This window comes from Rhinatrema bivittatum, chromosome 19 (genome assembly GCF_901001135.1).
Source record: "Rhinatrema bivittatum chromosome 19, aRhiBiv1.1, whole genome shotgun sequence".
NCBI lineage: Eukaryota > Metazoa > Chordata > Amphibia > Gymnophiona > Rhinatrematidae > Rhinatrema > Rhinatrema bivittatum.
This window is the reverse complement of record NC_042633.1, coordinates 38,705,761-38,724,035: the sequence shown is the minus strand read 5'-3', so window position 1 is coordinate 38,724,035 and position 18,275 is coordinate 38,705,761. Positions and strand designations below refer to the sequence as shown.

General features: G+C 52.9%; 1 protein-coding gene across 5 annotated transcripts in view; it reads right to left on the bottom strand.

The window, feature by feature from the left end:
* The window catches only part of LOC115080132 (serine/threonine-protein kinase N1-like), a 72,023-nt gene that overhangs the window by 24,944 nt on the left and 28,804 nt on the right, over positions 1–18,275 (bottom strand). For 3 of the 5 annotated variants that reach the window (XM_029584180.1, XM_029584176.1, XM_029584177.1), the window contains exons 2-3: positions 5,640–5,940; positions 1,003–1,148 (exon numbers count right to left, since the gene is read on the bottom strand). In XM_029584180.1, coding sequence (XP_029440040.1) covers positions 1,003–1,148; positions 5,640–5,940 — 447 coding nt within the window. Of the gene's footprint in view, positions 1–1,002; positions 1,149–5,639; positions 5,941–6,812; positions 6,952–11,077; positions 11,283–18,275 lie in introns of those variants that run through there. The other 2 variants (XM_029584178.1, XM_029584179.1) reach the window with 2 other exon arrangements.

The following is an 18,275-nucleotide window of genomic DNA, read 5'->3' as shown; positions in this document are numbered from 1 at the left end:
GTCTGCAAACCCGATCTCCTTTTCCCCTCAGGGTCTGGAGGCTGTGACTTCCCGACTCTGGTGTGCGCTTTTCTTGAATGAAATTGTTGTTCTTAGGGCCCCCTCTGGGTAGGTTACCAGTCTACACGAGTAAAATGCACTCAACCATGAGGTGCTCGTTGGTTTTTTTTTTAAATTATTTAGATTAAGAAGTTATTGACATTAAGAAGTTAACTTGGTATCATGCACCTAGAGGTCTTGGATGCCTCCAAAATGTAGAGTTTCACGCTATTCGAATCTACGGTGATATTCATAAAAAACGCAGAGCCCCTAAATTTCGGACCGCTATTTATTTCTCCTAAATTTAGGTACCTAGCACTAGAAATCTGCGCTGAGCCCTCAACTTTGTTCTCTAACCTGATCCCTCCTCTGGCCCACCCACTTTTTAAGCATCTACTTTTGGGTAGTTAGGAAAAAAATGTCCATTTGCCAGATCTAGATCTTTTGAATATCAGCCTCATAGCTTCCAGATTATGCACCTAAGGAGGTGGCTGCAATGTTTCTCACAAGCTGGGAGACAACCAAGTCCTTGAGCTGAATGCTGGTTACAGTACTGCTACGCAAGCCCCCACAGATTATAAAGAGGGGCTCTTGCATTAAATCATAAAGCCCAATGGTATTCCATTGTGATGTAAGATAAATATACAAACCCTCGTTAATATCACAGAAAAGGGAAGATCTTTAATACGCCACACACTTGGGAAATCCACGTTCCTGCTAGGCGGAGATCTGGAAGATCCAGGCTTTGAATTTTAACTCATCTTGGGGCCCTTCTCTCAAGGCCCGGTACCGTAGATGCCATAGGATCGCACAGGATAAACCCAAGATGCGGTTTCACGTACGAGAAGATGAAAAGAGATACAAGCGTATGGCAGGGAGGTCAAGATGCGCGGCAGGCAGAAAACAGGTGAGAGAGGGCTACGGGAAAACGAGGGTGGGGGAGGAAGGAGGGTCTTTCCTTACTTTGGTGGATCCATTCGAGTAGATCTGTATCATGTTCTCTGCTCCCTGCTTGACCTTCAGCTCAATGTTCAACTGCTTCTCCAGCCCCGCAATCCTGTTCTTGTTCGCCGCAGATCGGCTGAGACTTCCCGGGGACTGAGGCGCATCTGAAAGGAAAAAAAAAAAAACAGAGGACGGGTTCCGGAAATGAGGGGGGGGAAGGCTGTAAACGCCGGGTCAAAAGGGATTTACAGATTCCTCCCGACGCAGGACAGCGCGCGGGCTTGGGCGCTGGGAGAGCGGAGTACTGGGTCGCTGGGGCCTACAGACTCCAAGGCTGTTTAAAAATGGCTCCCTTTCTCCTTCCCGCATCCCCCTCCCCTGTTGGTTTGTTTCACGCTTTTCCAGCCAAAGAGTTCAAAGCGATTTACGGCAGTCTTAATGCCTTACATTCACAGTTCTAGAGAGGCCCGGGATCATATTAACAGCCCGCAGTCACATAAACGAACGTAGTTATAACAGGAGAGGCAACGTAAGAGGGGGAGCATCGATACCTTCGTAATTTTCAGAGGTAGGGACAGGATGGTGGGGCTGGTTCCAGTAACTTAATTAGGATGGCAAAAAATGGAGCAGCGATACGCGTACGGTCTCAGACGCAGACAGCAACAGGGTCACTGGACCTCTTCAATACCCAGAGAAGTGGGGGGGAACACCAGTCCATGAAGTGGGGGCTGAGAGTGGCCAGAGAACGTCCGACACATCTGATAATGGGCAGCGGGCTTATGGATTTCAGCTCAGTTGGCAACTTTGGGCTGAAAGAACCCTGTTTTGTTTTTCTTTGTTTGTTTGTTTTCTTTTTTTTTAAATAAGGATCCTGAAACCTAGTAGGTTGGATCAAGGCCAATTTCACAAACTTCCAGAAGATAACAGAAGCCTTTCTTTTTAATCCAGCTTTTTTTTTTTTTGCGCGCGTTCACGTTATGCTGTCCGAGGTGGCAGCAAGAACCCAGGGGACCATGTCCCATGTTTCGACTTCACCCTTCCAAAGTTACCGCCAAGAAAGGTAAAAAAGCAGCTGTCCAAAATAAAACGAGGACATGAAAAGGAGAAACTCAATTACGCTCCTCCCCTCCCTCCCCCCCCCCCCCCCAAATAACTATTTCAGGGGCAATATTTTTCCATTTCGCACCACGTGCCTTCCGGCCCTGGCGCTATTTTTGCATGTATTGCAGTCACCCCGCCTATTACGGGGGCTTTTGGATCTGCAATGTAGGACCTGGGCTCGCTCATGTCCTTAGCACGCAGTTACCCCTGTATTGTGTGTTGACTTCGGTTCATAGCCCTAAGGGAGTGAAAGTCTTTTGTTTGGACCCCAACGGGGGGGGGGGGGGGGTGAGGCATTTCTCAGCCTGTCCCCCCCCCCCACTACCGCAGCTTGACAGCAGTATGCAGGGGCCACGGGAGGGGCTCACAGACGGGAAAAAGACGTCCAGGCCAGTTTACTCCGTGCATGCTCCGAGAATGGATCCCAGGAATAAAATCTCAGGATCAGCAAAAATGACAATAAAATAAAAATACTCATGCTCTCTGTACTCACTCAGCGGCCTAATCATGACCCGAATTGTTGCTGGGAGAAAGCCCAACTTTGGGCTCTTCCACTGGACACCTCCCTCCCCCCCCCCCCCACCTCCTTTCTGTGAGACCTGCACAATGTCTTGCTAGGAGAAAGAGTTTCCCTACTGCCTTAAGAGAAAAGGTAGCCTGGTGGTTAAAGCAACGGGGCTGGGAAGCCTGGATCAAATCCCACTTCTCCCACCAACACTCACTGCTGGTTTGGGCAAAGTCTGCCTGCAGCAAAGACCAAGGCCTCACGCGTGCTGCAAGGACAGAGGCGGGGGGAGAGAAGGACCCTGCCGAGCACTGGGGGGGGGGGGGGGAGGCTCGGGGACAACCTCCTCTCTCTCTGGTGAAAGAGGGGCACAGGGGGAAAGGCCCGAGGCTTGCTCGGGAACACGGGACCGCTTCCCGCCTGGGTTTCAGCCCCTCGGGCAAGCGGGGCTCAGCTGCTGAGCAGTAGGGCAGGGACTCTTGAGACGAGAGAGGCGATGCTCTTGGGAAGGAGAAGATAAATGCCTGGGCCCAGCCCTCGGACGGGATGTTCCAGTTTTAGCGTTTCTTTTGTACAAGCTGCATCTGGGGAGCCTTAGGAGACCAGGGCTATTTTGAGCCCGTCTCTCCCTTTGTGCTGCGGCACGGGAAGGGGGGGGGGGGGGGGGAGAGAGAGAGAGAGAGAGAGAGAGGAGGATGTTTTCCCTGTGAGTCAGAGAGAGACTCTATCCGGGTAGTTCTAGGACTCACAATTCCCAGTCCCTGGACCGGCGGGAGTTTGGGGACGCAATGCAGCCGGTCCCGGGTGCAGGGGACACCTATGGATGGGTTCGGGGGCAAGCCGCAGTCTGGGGGGGGGGGGGGGGGGGGCTAACCCCAGCCCCGCACCCCCCGCCAAGGGCTACTACTGGGATGGCTGCTTCATCAGAAGGGAAGAGCGGCGAAGGAGGGCGAAAGCCTCGTGATACCGCGGGCCCCCGAGTGGGGCGGTTTCCCCGCCGAACCGGAAAGCTGAAAGTGGGGAAACCGCCAGGTCCCACCCCCCACACGCTGGTGGACGCCAGGGACGGCTCTGGTTCCCGTCCCCGCCGCGCGCGCGCCCGTAACTCGGCAGCAGAACGTGGGACGGCGATCGGTTACCGAGGGGGCAGATGGGATCCGTCGCGCCCTCCAAACCGTTACGATCCCAAGGGGGAATCACAGGGGGCGGTGAGGAGGGCCCGGTGGGGGAGGAGACCCCCGGTACGGCTCCTGGGCCCCGGCTCGTGCTGGGCGGCGCTGAGAGAGCCACCGGGGGGGGGGGGGGGGGGGGCAACCCCCAGCCCCCCCCAGGGGGGAAAGACGACCCCCCCCCCCCGGCTGCTGTACCGTAGGGGTCGCCGACCCGCCTGGCACCAAGGGGGTTCGCTTGCTTCCCAGTTCTCAGGGGGAATCCCCCCCCCCCTCCCCGGGGGGAGGACTGGCGCCGCGGTAGCCGGGAAAAGGGGGGGGGCTTTAAAAGTGGGCGTGGGGTGGAGGACTCTGGGTTTCCCAACCCTGCGGCCTCCTCCTCGGACCGAGGAAAATCGGGTCGGGTCGGGATGTGCCTGAAAATCCTTTGGGAAGGCGCCGAGGAGCCTTCGCTAAAACCTCAAAAGCGTTTTTTTTTTTTTTTTTTTAATGCCGCGTCGCTCGTCCGCTCGGGCTTTATCTAATTAGAAGCTGAGCTCTAGCGGGGCCTTTCGCTGCCTTAACTGGATTCGTCAGTCTGCCGGGTTAAGTGGTTCTCTGCCGTGTATTAAAACTCACGGGAGGCGCGCCGGCTGCTTAATGCATCCCTGGCTGGAGAGAGAGAAGGGGGGGGGGGGGGGGGGGGAGGCAGAAGGCATGGAAAGCGTCTCCGAGATAAAAGACGGCTCGGGCAGCATCACGGCAGCACCTCGGCGCGGGCGTCAAGCCGGCCGCCGCCGCGGAGGAACGCTCCGAGGGGTGTCCTACGCATCCTGGGAACCTTTAGCGCCCTCCGGATAGGCGATCCACACGGTCGTCGGTGCCTTCCTAATCACAAATAACAAACTAACCTAGGGGGCTTGCGCATTTTGGAGAATATTAAACACCTTTTAGGACGTTATCCACACCCCCCCCCCCCTCCTCCTGAGGTCCGCAATGGGCCCGGTTAAACAGGTTAAGTTATGCTGAGCGTGACAAGTCGGACACCACCAGGCCCCCTCGCTCAGCCGACACACAAAACGTCGCCAAACGCTGCCCGCCCGTGCAGACAGTCCACCTCAGACTGCGGCCTCCTGGATCCTGGCTCCAGGTCTTCAGGGAAAGCCGACCCACTTCCGGCTTTATTCCACCGCACGCAGGGGAGGGGCATTGACAGGGGCTCCAGAACTACAAGTCCCTGCATGCAATCAGGTAAAACCAGGGCTGGATCAGCCTATTCTAAAAAAAAAAAGTGGAGCCAACAGTCCCGGTGGTGGTGGTGGTGGGGGGGAGAGGGGGGGGGGGTGGGGAGAATGCATTTTCAGATACCTCGAGGGAGTGAGCCACAAGACAAATGGCCCCTTCCCAGTCGCAGGGTCGGTGTCCCCCCATCTCTTCCTGCTCTCTCTAGCTTCCTCCCTCCCCTCCCGCTCCTGTTGCCCTGCCACACCTGCTCGCTCCTCACATCTACACCGGACAGCCCCGCGTGGCAATGCGCGTGTTCCTTCCCCCTTCCTGCGGGGACCTAGTTTGTGCTTGCTCGCAGTTCTCACACACTTCTCCTGTAAAGCAATCTCAGTTTGTGTGGGGGAGGAGGGGGGGCAGTGCTGCGGAGATCACAGCAGGGAGGCAACCTGGGGCAGCAGGGACAGGCTGAGAAGGAGGCCCATCTCCCTCTCCTGTTCTCACTGGCTGCATTGGCCCCGGAGTTATGAAACGTCCCGAAGGTGCCGCGCTGTCCTGCAGAAAACCCATTGCCAAGGGGCTGGGCTAGACCTGAAGCGCTACAGGATAGGTTATAGTGCTACCATTATAGTGTTTAAAAGGAGAAGTATATTCCATGCATGGCCTCCAGCGCCTACCTCGCAGCTCCTCTGGGTCCTTCACCATGATGTGGGCGTCCAGGTCCTGCAGCTGCTGGTGCAGCTCCTCCAGCTTCCGGTTCGAGCTCTTCAGCAGGTTCTCCACGTTGGACAGGTTCTTCTTGTCGGTGGTGGCCTTGCGCAGGTTCTCGGCCCCCTCCTTGATCTTCAGCTCCTTGCGGATCTCCCTCTTGATCTTGTCCTTCTCCTCGTCCAGCTTCTGCTGCACGCAAGCGTCCGAGAAGTCCGAGCTCTGGTCCAGGCCCAGCTGCTCGAGCACGGACCAGCTCCCAGGGTCACTCTACAAAGCAAAAAAAAGGAAAAGCAGCGTTAAGATGGGGAAGCCGGTCTTTCAGGCCCTGTAATATTTCACAGCCTGTGCCTGTTTCTTCCTCTGCCGTTGTGTACAACAGAGCTATCCAGGGAATCCGTTCGCTGGGGGCAGGCGGCGGCGGGGGAAAGGCTCGTTTACACCGCAGAAGCGGGAAAACCCTGTACGATACCGAGAACGTGCAACGCACCCCCTCTTACCCCCGCGTTAACTCTTGTCTTCTCTCACTCTGTACAGTGCTGCTTTCACGGTCAGCGCCGGATTTAAGAAAAAAGGAAACCCACAGAATTTCGTCAGAGCATTTTTTTTTTTTTTTTTTTTTCACGGTTTCAAGGCCGGGGAAAGGAAACAAGGCTTCGGGAACTGCTACAAAAGGGGGGGAGGGGGTCAAGAAATTTGCTGTAACGGAGCCAGGCTAGGGCGACGATGAAACCAGCTGCACCCCCCCAGACCCCCAGATTAGGTGTTACCCCTTTATCTGGTCAGTAAATGTAAACAAATAAAATTAAAAGGCCCCTGTGCGGGATTCCTGCTGCGGAACCAGGCAGAAGTTACTAAATTCCTCCCCCACCCCCCCCCCATCTCCCGTTTCAGAGGTCACGGGCTGCCGAAAAGCCCACTCCCCCTTAACCGCCAGCAGACGCAGGCAAAACCCCCCCCCCCCCCCCCTGCAGAGGGACAAAACCCCGGGAACCGGAAGCCGTGAAGTTCCAGGGATCGGCCCCCAAAGTGTGTGTGGGGGAGGGTGTCTCTGTTCCCCGGGCCAGGAGGACGCGACTTAAGCCCCTCAGCGTCACCCGCCACCCCTGCCTCGCGCCCCCCCCCCCCCCCCCCTTCCCTACCTCTGCTTCGTGCTCGGAGGACGTGTCTGGTTCGGATGTGGACATCCTGAAGAAGAGAGGCAGGCAGCCGCCGGCCAGGGTCCCTGCGCCTGGAGGGGGGGGTCCGCGATCGGCTTTTCACGCCCTCCCCTCCTTTTTTGGGACTACACCCCCCCCCCCACCCCTTCTTCCTGTTTGACAGAGGCAAAGTTCTGCATCTCCGCCCGGCCCATGTGCACCTAACCACTTCCTCTTTCCTGCTGCATTAAAAAAAAAAAAAAAAGTCCCCCCCTCAGATGTGAAGCTTTCAGAGTAGTAAAAGCGCTGGGCCTGGCATCCGAGTGCAAGGTGGCCCTGACCCTGCGGCTTTGCAGCCCCAAACGCTTGCATCAACGCCGATAAATCACTCTAAATGACGCTGTCCGACTGCGAAGGCGCGCGCCGCAGGGGCGGAAAGGGGGCCCGGACGCTGCCGCTTCCACGCGGCGCCGAGACGGGTGCCGTCGTTGCTTTGGAAGAGACCAGAGGGGGAATCGCGCCCGGACGCCGGGAAGGAGGAGGGACGTTCGTTATGTCCCCGGCGTTTCCAACCCGCCCGCTCCTAAAACCGCTCGCGCAGGACGGTGGGGGCGCTCCGCTGCGGTCGCAGCCACCTCAGCTCGAATCTGAGCCGGGGGGGGGGGGGGGGGTGTGGATGCGCGCTGAGGGATCCGGCTTTGCTCACGGACATTCGCTCCGGCCGCCAGGGGCGCCGACGGGGGCGCGCGTTGCACCTGCATCTGCTGTGGAAGGGCCCCTCCGGCTCTGCGTGGCGGCCGGTGCGGGTGGTGGGAGGGAACCCGCGGGAGGCTTAATAAACCTAAATCACAGACAGACAGACACACAACGGACAAGAGGACGTCACATAGCACAATCAATATCGAGCCCCAACGTGTGGCCGGGATAGTCCATGACAAAAAAACCCCCACAAAAGCGACCAGAGAAAAGACCCGAAGCCAAGACCGGTGCGGGGAGGAAAAGACGAAAGCGATGGCCAGGACCCACTTTCACGTCCACCGCCATGTAAAATATTAGTTTAAATACGTGAGGAAAACGGAGCCCAGCGTTCTGGTATTTTTTTTAAGAGCTCGAGCATCAGACTCCGAGACTCTCTGTCGGTGACTTGTTTGCCGGTTTATAATAATCGGACGGCGTGCTGGGGAGGAGCGGTCTCCCGAGGTGATGGGGATCATCGATGATGGGAGAGGCGCGAGCTTCGCTCCCGAGGCTCCGCAGGCTCTTAGGGTCGTCCCCCCCCTTTCGTTAGCCAAAGGATCGTGCACCTCGAGGCTCCTCCCCCCCCCTTCCGCGAGGACACTGGATCAGAGCCGGTTCTCCCACCCCCCCCTTCACCCCCCCCCCCCCAAGCGCGGAAGATTCAGGAGGAGAGCCTGGGGGCGCGCCGTGAGCTGGGGAGAAATCGCACCCCGCAACTGTTCCTAGGCCTCGGAGAGGGGAACGGCGCCAAGGACCTTTCAAAAACGCGGCTCTTTCCTTAAGCTGCTCCCCCGCCGGGCCCAGCGGCAAAATATAAAGACTCCAGGACTTTTGTGGAGGGAAAGCGAGCCACGTGCCAGCATGCACAAACTATTCAGAGAGGAAGGGCTGGGGGAAGGGGGAAATCAGTCTTCCCAATATCAGGCTATATAGCACGGCTTAAAGTTGGGGGAACTCTTTTTACTAATTTATAACGTGTAGAAAGGAAGGTCAACAGATCCGTGAGATTTAAACACACAATATTAGTGTCTGCAGGGTTCCAACTTAGCAGGTCGCTTACTAAGCATTCCCCCCCCTTCCATGGACACAGAAGTGGAGAAAAAAAAAACCTTTGATAAAATAGGACCCTTGGATGGATGGAGCCATCTGGGGGTCAGGGAAATGCCCCTAACAGCCACCTGAACGTGAAAGGCAGAACTGCAAGTCTAAATAAATAACACCGGCCCAGGGCTATTTACATTTAACGGGGATCCCAATGTTTCCTCCCGGTAGTTTTAGGATGGAAAGAGAGAGGTCTAGACTAGGTTGCGTCAACCTCGGAGAAAGCACAGCAGGGCCTCGTATCTTCCTGCCCAGATACCAGAAATATTTGAAATTCCTAAGCCATCGGGGTCTGCTCCGTCTTGCCAGGCGTGGACCTTTCGGGCACGGCGTGTGCATTCTCCAAACACTGGGCAGCTCGAGGAAAGGTTTACCGCAAAGGAGGAATTCACTGTCTCTCTCTCTCGGCGGGATGAATCCCGAGAGCGTTTTCGCAGCCGCCCCGGAGCATAATGGAGAGAGAGACGCGGTTCAAGGCGCCACGCGCTTCGGGCCCCAGCAGGACGGGGATTCAGTTGGACGGGTGCAACCGCGTGCCAAGGGAGGCGCGCTTTGCCGGCTGCATCACGCGGGCGCCGTTTGTGCGCGATGCGCGCCTTTCCAGCCAGGGACTCTCGAGGCTGTCGCGCGGATGGAAATGCGGACACGGTCCAGCACGGCAATTTTTATAAATCCGTGTGGGGGGGGGGGGGGGGGGAAAAAGTGAAAATAAGATGTCACAAAAAATGCAGTGAAACTCAAGACGACATTTTTAGGCTTCGCATCCTCAGAGAACTATTAAAACGAGAGCGGGATTAAATCATTCCCAGGTGACTAATAAACCCGTGTTACCGCGCATCGCAGATTACTGAGAACACATCCCAGCTGCGCGAGAGGTTGGTTGTGAGCCATTTGGTGAATTACTGACACGGTCTTTTTTTTTTTCCTCTACGAATGGGATACGGTGGGCTCGTTTTAGGTAAAATGGAGACCAAAAGGCTTGTGACCAGACTTAAACCTTAATTATGCATCCGCAGGCCCCGGGCCTGCGCCAGATTCTGAGATTATGCCCCCACCACACTCCGATCTCCAGGGACAAAAACAAAATGGCCTCCCCCCAGATCCTGATCCTCTGCCTAGGGGCACCATAACCTTCAGTCCATCCCTGTGCCCACGGTACGTGTTTCTCCATCTGTGTATCGTGATGTGGACCTGCCAAGTGCGGGCTGCTTTTATAGCTACGGTAAACTGAAGTGCGGCCAGCTCGGGCTGCCTGGATCCCAAAACAGGTGAAACCAGAATTCACGTTTCAACACCAGCAGCCCGGGACTCTGCCCCCTCCCCCCCCCCCGGGAGTCAGGAAAGCATCCCCCGATTGCAGGAGCGGCTTCCAGCAGAAGCAGGAACCCCTTTCCAGTGCTTAATCCGAGGCTGGACTTCCTCTGTCTTTTTTTTTTTTTTTTCCCCTCCTCTGTTTCCCCTCGTCTAGCTTCCCCTTTCTAACGCACTCCAGGCCTGTTCTTTCATAACTGCGGGAGACTGCGGCTCCTCCTCAGGTGCGACCCTGGCCTCCTCCGTTAAACCCCCCCCCCCCACAAAAGACTGTGGCTTTCGGGCCCCCCCCCCGTTCTGGCTGCCACCATTACTCATCTCGTCATAAAGTCTGGCGGTGCCATTTCTGGCTTCTTTGTAGAGGAGGAAGCCATGTGACCGACCATGGCCGTGTGTGTGTGTGTGTGTGGGTGTGTGTGTGAGAGCCCGCTCTGCGGCCTGCAGATCCTCAGTTGATGACCGGGTGATATAACAGTCCCGGGCCTACACGTCCAGCGAGCGGGTGGCGTGTTTTTTTTTCTTTTCTCTCCAGGATGAAGCAAAATTCAACGAGCCCGACTAGAACCAGGTAATCTACCTGCTCCTGAATGCCCGGCTCCCTTCCTCGTACGATTTAATCGATGCAGAAACAGAAGCCGGCGAAAGGCGGTCGAGAAGCTTCGGCAGCCAACAGGGGGGGAAATAACGATTTCACACGGTTGCGTTGTTCCGATCAAAACCACAGCAGAGCCGACCCACGCCGGTCAGTGATCTTATCAGTCGGGCACTAACGCCGCGGCCACGATTCCATGAAGAAAGCGGGCGTTTCAGCTCCCATCGACGAGGCAGCTTTTTGAAAGTTTAGCTTAAGGAGGGGAAAAAAAAAAACCAAAGCAACCCACAAACCGGGAAACTAAAACCAAGACAGCAGGAAGGGAACTTTTCCAGCAGAACAATGCAAGCCCTCTGGACTTCCACCCAAAAGAGAGAGAGAGGCGAAGGGAGACCGGGAGAGACCGAGTCAGGGTGAGACTGCACGAAGAGGAGAGGAAGGAAGATGGGGGAGGGGGGGCAAGGACCAGGCGAGACCCCCCCCCCCTTCACACGACAAATGCTGAGCTGCAGAAGGACGAACTCACCTTCAGCAGGGTAAGCCGCGCTCCCTGTCTGTAATGGGAGGGTGACATGGCTCGTTCACCTGTCCGGAGGGGGCTCCACGCTAGCTACCGGGCAGCAATCCACCGACGGCCAGCGACATGGGGGCCCTCAGGACGGCCACAGTGGGAGCCTCCTCGCGCACGCGGCCCTTGCGGTGTTCACGGAGGTGCAGTGCCAGTGGCGCTTCCAGCACTCTGGGCTTATCCTCTTCTGGTACACAGAAACACAATGGGAGGAGGAAAAAAAAAAGCCCAAAACAAAGGCATTGCGCAGACTTTCCAGCCTGTTTTGCTGTTCCCGTAAAGGTCACTTCCTGGTGGCCGGCGGTGACTCCATTCATGGGCCTTATCCCTAAGCTCAGGAAGTTGGGTTTGCATTCTGCAGGCTTCCGGGAATTCCTGGAGATTCCTTCAACAACAAAAAAAAAACAAAACAAGACCCTTTGCCTATGCCACTAACTCTGCATGATTCACCCAACCGCCGCCTCCTCATCCCACATTTGAAAGGGCCAGGCTACTGGGACAGCTTCGCAGCAGAACAGGAGTCAAAGCTGCGTCTTCCCTTCAGCTCCTGCGGATAGGTTTCTAGTCATCGGTGACAAGAATATTCGTTAACGGGGTCGATGTTTAAAAGCGTCGCTCCCACTAGAATGCCCACATGTGCGCGTACGTGGGCCGCGCGCGAACAGATTTCAAAAGCCATCAGTTTCGCACGTTTACGTGCATGCGTGAGCAAAAAAAAAAAAAAAAAGGGGGCGGGGCACGGGCGTTCGAAGGCGGAGCTAATAGTTGTGCGCGTACCTCCGTACGCGCACAACTATTAGCTCCGCCTTCGGAGGGCTGCGGCTCGCATCGGCTTGTTGGCCTCGTAACTTTACCGCTGCCCCCGATGAGGAGCAAACTTGTAGGTCTCAAGTTTTTTAGGGCTTACAGGACAGGGTGAGGGGTCCAGGTCAACCGGGGGTCATGCAGGATGGAGAAGCAGTGGGGTCTCGATGACCTCGGGTTTGACAGGGCAAATTGGAGGACTAACACATGCGTGTTAAAGCCGGCAGAGTCCTAAGGAAGATACGCAAAGCAGGTTTGATCGAGTGTGTGCTTAAAATCAGGAGCACACTTACGCTTGGGTAGGCGTATTTTAAATCATACGCTTGCAGCCGTGCGCCTGATTTAATATTCCAGTGCCTCTCAGCTCGCATGCCGATATGCGCGTGCATGGGCGCACGCGAGCTCGTTTTAAAATTATTCTGATGGAGAGTAAACCAAACGAAGTTTTTTTATGATTCTCAAGCATTGTGGTCGGCCCTGCAGATTGTACCATTGAACTGGAAAGCTTTATTTATTTATTTATTTATTTATTTATTTATTTATTTAGAGTTTTTATATACCGGCAATCATGAAAACATATCTTGCTGGTTTACATAGAACGGGGGTGCAATAAATACATAGAACTAGAACTGTGGTGACAGAAGGTACAGTTACATTTAACAAGGGTGGCCGAACTTGGAGAAGGAAGAAGAGAGAAGAGGATAGAAATGGTTAAACAATATACAATTTAACTGTAGTATACAAAATAACTGTTATATACAAACGGCAAGGTGTTTAGGAGTCATTGGATTGTGTCATTGGGTTGTGTCCGGAAAAGCTTGCTTGAATAACCAAGTCTTAAGTTTTTTCCTAAAAGTTGGGAGGCAGGGCTCCCAACTTTAGATTAATTTCTGAACTGCGAACGAGAGAGAATGTTGTTACTAACTATTCGTGCAACTGGTGCTCTGGTCGGATCATTGCTTGATAAGTTTTAGATTTTTAAATGTTAAAGGTGAAGAATATAATACATGGCAAACCAGTTTTTTAAGTTCTGTCAGGGTTAAACTGATCCTGAAATTTATCGTGAGGAATGGGAGAAAGTAAGAAACAATATTAATGGCTCATCTAGTACATCGGCAGACTCACTAGTTGCTAATTTCAGCTAATTAAAGCTGTGCCAATAGAATTTTAAAAAATGTAATATCGTGATGCAAGGGTCTTGATTGAACCATGAAGGTTCAATCAAGACCTCAGCAGTAAAAATAAATAAATAAATAAATAGAGTTCCATGCGTCACACAGAATGGAAATGGCGAGATTGCCAAATCAGGATAACGGTGAAGCCTTTCGGGCTGCTCGCAGTCATTATAGGAAGTCTTTTATAACTTTAGGAAGATTCTTTCTTCCTCCCGCTTACAGGCCCTATGAGCTCTTTGATTCAGTTGACAAACTTGTGAGAGATTCAAAAAGAAGGATCTAGACCCTAGAACGTTTGCCGGTTATTGTATAACTAAGACTCTTTTACAGTCGGTAGAGAATCAGCAGACAGTTTGGCAGTGGGTACGTCAGTTCAGAGAGCATCCTGGGCGAGTTTGGAATGTGTGTCGAAGAAAGAAATCGAGCGATATTTGATGGACATCAAGACAACTGCCCATTAGATTCTTGCCCAACGTGGGTTGTATATGCGTTAAGAGATTCTTTTTTGGGCATTTTCATCGAAATGGGCCTCCTTTTTCCTCTAGTTCCTCCAATACAACCGTTTGGCTATTCCCACAGTAAAATTGGTTTGGTTGCAGGAAACAAGAAGATGTGCACCGTCTGTGATTGGACTGGTCCTCTGGAATGATGTGCATTCCATTACTGACTTCAAACTCTTTCAAAAAAGTTTATTAAAAACTATTCTATTTCAAAAAGCATTTGCTGAGTTTAATCAGTCAACTGTCACCTATTTTCTGTTATTTTTAAATTTTTTTTAGATTGATTTGTCTGTATGTATTGTTTGTGTAATATTGTGTTAGATGTGAGTTTGTAATCCACTTAGTACAGTTCTGAGATAGGCAGAATATAAATTGTTAGAGATATAAATATTAATTTCTGCTTCTAGCCCTGGCTAAAACCATGCTGTGGTTAAGAATATGCCTTACCTTCCAATGATCAGTCTCAGTCCTGACCATTCCCTGCTGGGAAGAAGAGATTTTAATGAGCACTGCCCCAGGCTTAGGTCGTCTCTAGCCTATGGCACCTTTACCCACTCTCCTTCTTATAGGTTTACCAGCACATCCTGGACAATCCGAAGAGGCTGATCCAGTCCCGGTTTAGCCCCAGTGCACGGATGGGGTTGTACATTCTGTTTTCCTTAGCAAAATCAGAACTACGTTTCTCAGTGTGCAACATAAGGCAAAAACCAGGATTGGATTGGCCTCTTCAGGTGCCTAGCACGAGGGACAACCTTATCTCCCTTAGAAATCTTGCCTGGTATTACATCTCCTCTGTGCACCCGATCCAATATAGAAACCGAAGCCCCCATCTCTCCTTCCTCTTTCTATCTTACATACTCAATACATAGCAAACACGTCCCAGACTGCTGTTATATAGTTGGATGGTCTGCCAACGTGCAACCTCCTTACAGCCTGATGGTAAGAGGAAGATGAAAGGGTTGCTAGGATGGGAGCCAGAACATAAAACCACGAAAATATTGGGATGTTATGTGACATTCTGGAGAAAGGGTCACCCAGGATTACTGAAATGCTCACACCTGGGCAGAAAGCCAACAGATGGACTCTTTAAGTGAAATATGTCATTGTTTGAAGGAGCCCAAACTGCTTTCATAAATTAATGAATATATTTACCAAGGCCCCACCTGTTTCTCGTAACTTCGTTGCACATCCCCGGCTGACGGCAAAGAGCATAAAAGGACTTCAGCCACCAGACAGACTCTCACTGGATCAGCCTGGTCAAACTTTCCTGGCACCCACAGGAGGTACGTACCAGGAAACAATGGAAGAAGACATGCAAGACACCTCCTTCCTCATACCCTGCTTTCTGTTCCCCGTCAGACTGAGAATGAAGCATTTTGGTGGTATCAGACTTTGAAGAGCGATGTTCTGATAAGGCATAAAACCTCATCACTAATTGACCAAAATGAGAGAGGCAAGAAAACAAGAAAAGTGGTCAACGGTCAAAGGGGCGTGAAGTAAATTTATATCCATTAAAAAGAAGCAGACATGTTAAGTTGAGGGTTTGTCAGCCCGTAAATCCCATCCCAGGACAAACTGTACTCATCGCCTCCCTTCACATTATCTACTGGAGGCCCTAGCAGCCACATTGGTGCTTTTAGTCAAAGAAGATGGTGCCACTGGAGAAGAGCTGCCAAAAAAAAAAAAATATAAAAACAACTCAAACAAACTAGAATCGAGCGTTGGTTGGATAGTCTAGGGCGGCAGCAAAACATTCTGTTTTTGGCCAACTTACTCGGCAGTCAGAAGGAACAACTATCTGCCCGTTCCTTCCCATTTCTGTTTCGCTTCTAAGGAGAAATAGGTCAGATCCTCTTTATAAAGCTCTTGACTCAAAAGATATTGTGCGTGGCGGTGAAGGATGGCACTCAGTACAGGCGGCAAACGAGGCAATTGATCTTCGTTCTAGGAGCCTGATTAAAAAGAGGTCAATAACTGTTGAAAGGCTCTATTCCTCTGCGTCTGAAGCTTGCCTGCCGTTGGGTTACTTTACTGAAGAAAAACTGGTGACCAATGTCAGCACCTTCAAGCCAGGCTGCCTGGCCCGCTCAAGGTACAATTCTGCAAAAAAACTGCTTGACCAACGAAAGAGCCAAGCTTCTACCGTGCTCTGGACAGGCCTAGGCTCTGGCGCTCTGAGTAGCATTGCACAATAGGCAGTAGCCGAGCCGGGGATGACAGTATGCAGAATGTCTTCTGTCTTGAAGAGCAGGAACAGATCATCTGGTGGAACCTCCATTCTGAAAAAGTACTACGGAGAAAGCATACAACAACCACGGTGCAGAACAGGCCCTGGGAACGCACAGGTAGACGCAGATAAAGCCAAAAAACCTGAACTGTATAACAGCATAACTGATCTGCAAGAGAAAGAAAGGGAAGAAGAGGATACAGGGCATGCGTAACGATCCATCCGTACACATACATGCCAGGGACATTCTCCAGCTGCCCAGTACATACACTGCCTCCTGCCTATATATCTGTACTAAACTCATTTCTTAGGTAAAATTCTTTATTGTATGTATACCTGACTGTGTGCAGCTCTTGTAGTTACACAATGTTAGGCTCCATATTAGGAGCTACCACCCAGGAAAGGGATCTTGGCGTCATAGTGGATAACACATTGAAATCGTCGGCTCAGTGTGCTGCAGCAGTCAAAAAAGCAAACATAATGTTGGGAATTATTAGGAAGGGAATGGTGAATAAAACGGAAAATGTCGTAATGCCTCTGTATCGCTCCATGGTGAGACCGCACCTTGAATACTGTGTACAATTCTGGTCGCCGCATCTCAATAAAGATATAATTGTGATGGAGAAGGTACAGAGAAGGGCAACCAAAATGATAAGGGGAACGGAACAGCTCCCCTATGAGGAAAGACTAAAGAGGTTAGGACTTTTCAGCTTGGAGAAGAGACAGCTGAGGGGGGATATGATAGAGGTCTTTAAGATCATGAGAGATCTAGAACGGGTAAATGTGTCCCATATCTGTCCAGTTCCACTGCATTTTGGGGCATGGGCTGCCCATCACACCGCCTAACTGCCACCATCTTGTTCGCTGCTGGACTGCAGGCCGCACACATGCGCCACGGAAGACAAACCAGACCCGAATAAACCCACCGTCCTTTATTTACATAATGCGATTATGATGCAAGATGGGGGGGAAAAAAACCCAAAACAAAACCCAGCCACATATATCATCCTTCTACAAGATAAGATACTGCACGCACTGCGGGCCCCACCCAACCGGGAAGCATAGGCAGGGAACATCTGTGGCTTGTGCAGAAGCAACGCAAGAGAGAGAGAGAGAGAGGCTGATTGGCAGCCTTGCTCATTATCTTTAAAGCCGAAAATGTACTGCCAGGCTAGCAAGCCCCCCCCCCCAGCCCCTGGGGCTCACCACGGCACGCTCTGAGGCTGGGGGGGCCACACTGCATTTACCAGGCCTGGTCTCGCCAGCCCCTGACTGGAAACACGTTCTAGTTATCTCGCAGTGCGTGCCCTTCGTTCAGCCTGCCTACCCGGGGGGGGGGGGGGGGGGGGTGCCTGCGAGGCCACAGAGCCCATGCACCCTTGGGAGACGGTGGAAAGTCAACCAAGAGAGAATACAGGCTGCCTTCCTTCTTCCTAATTAATGGCTGATCAAACAAAAGGCCTGCACAGCCAGCATCGCTAGCCCGGGGGAAGGGGGGCCCCCGTTATTAAAAGCGCAGGCGGGCACGGGAGGTAAGATGCGTGCTGGGTTCTTCACCCACCTGATGAACGGGAGCAGAGCTCTGGAAAGCTCGTCGCAGATGTTAGTCCGGTAAAAAAAAAAAAAAAAAGGACTCGCACCCACAGCTCGTTTCCTGACCCTAAGGGTCCAGGCATTCGATGGATTAACACGGCAGCCGCGACAGGCTGAGCACTGGAGAAAACGAGCTAAAAAGCCTTTGTGTAGAAAAGCAGCCAGTAAGTACAACGTCAGGCACGGATTTCATCGGGCCATTTACTGTGCTTGGAAAAAAAAAATGCAGAGTCTAACAAGCAAGGTCTTTAAAAAAAAAAAAAAAAAAAAAGAGTCTTGTGCATGTTAAGGCAAGCGGTGACTGCTCTCCTCCTGGACAGATGAGGCCAGGCCGTGGCAAAATGGGAACCTCGGCCACCCAAGGAGCGAAGGAGCGAGGGAGGGAGGTGTGCTGCTGGTTCACGGCCAGCTGGTCGGCACGGCGTATATATACCATGTGAGCACACTCGAGGGTCGCCGACCCCCAAGAGGCAGAGTCGCCCCTGCTTTTGGGGAAAACCGGGCCCGCGGCTTCACGCGCTCGCTCGCTCCTTACCCAAGTGGAAAGTCTTGCTCTAGAACCCACCTTTTGGGGAAAACCGCTGATAAGCGCAGCCTGAGACTGCCAGCGCGGCGGTCGTGTTCACCAGTCTCGGCCAGAACGCGACCACCAGGAAGGCGTGATATGCGTGCTGACGGCAGGGGTCAGGGGGATGTACGATGGGAACCCCCGCTGCGGATAGATATCTGTGCACGCTACACGTGTGTGTGTGTGAATTTTATGCTACAGCTGCAGAACGAGATGCATGGAGAGGGGCCACACACCGTACGGCAGGGGTGGGCACGGTCTCATACAGGCCCATGCTGAAAAGTTATCC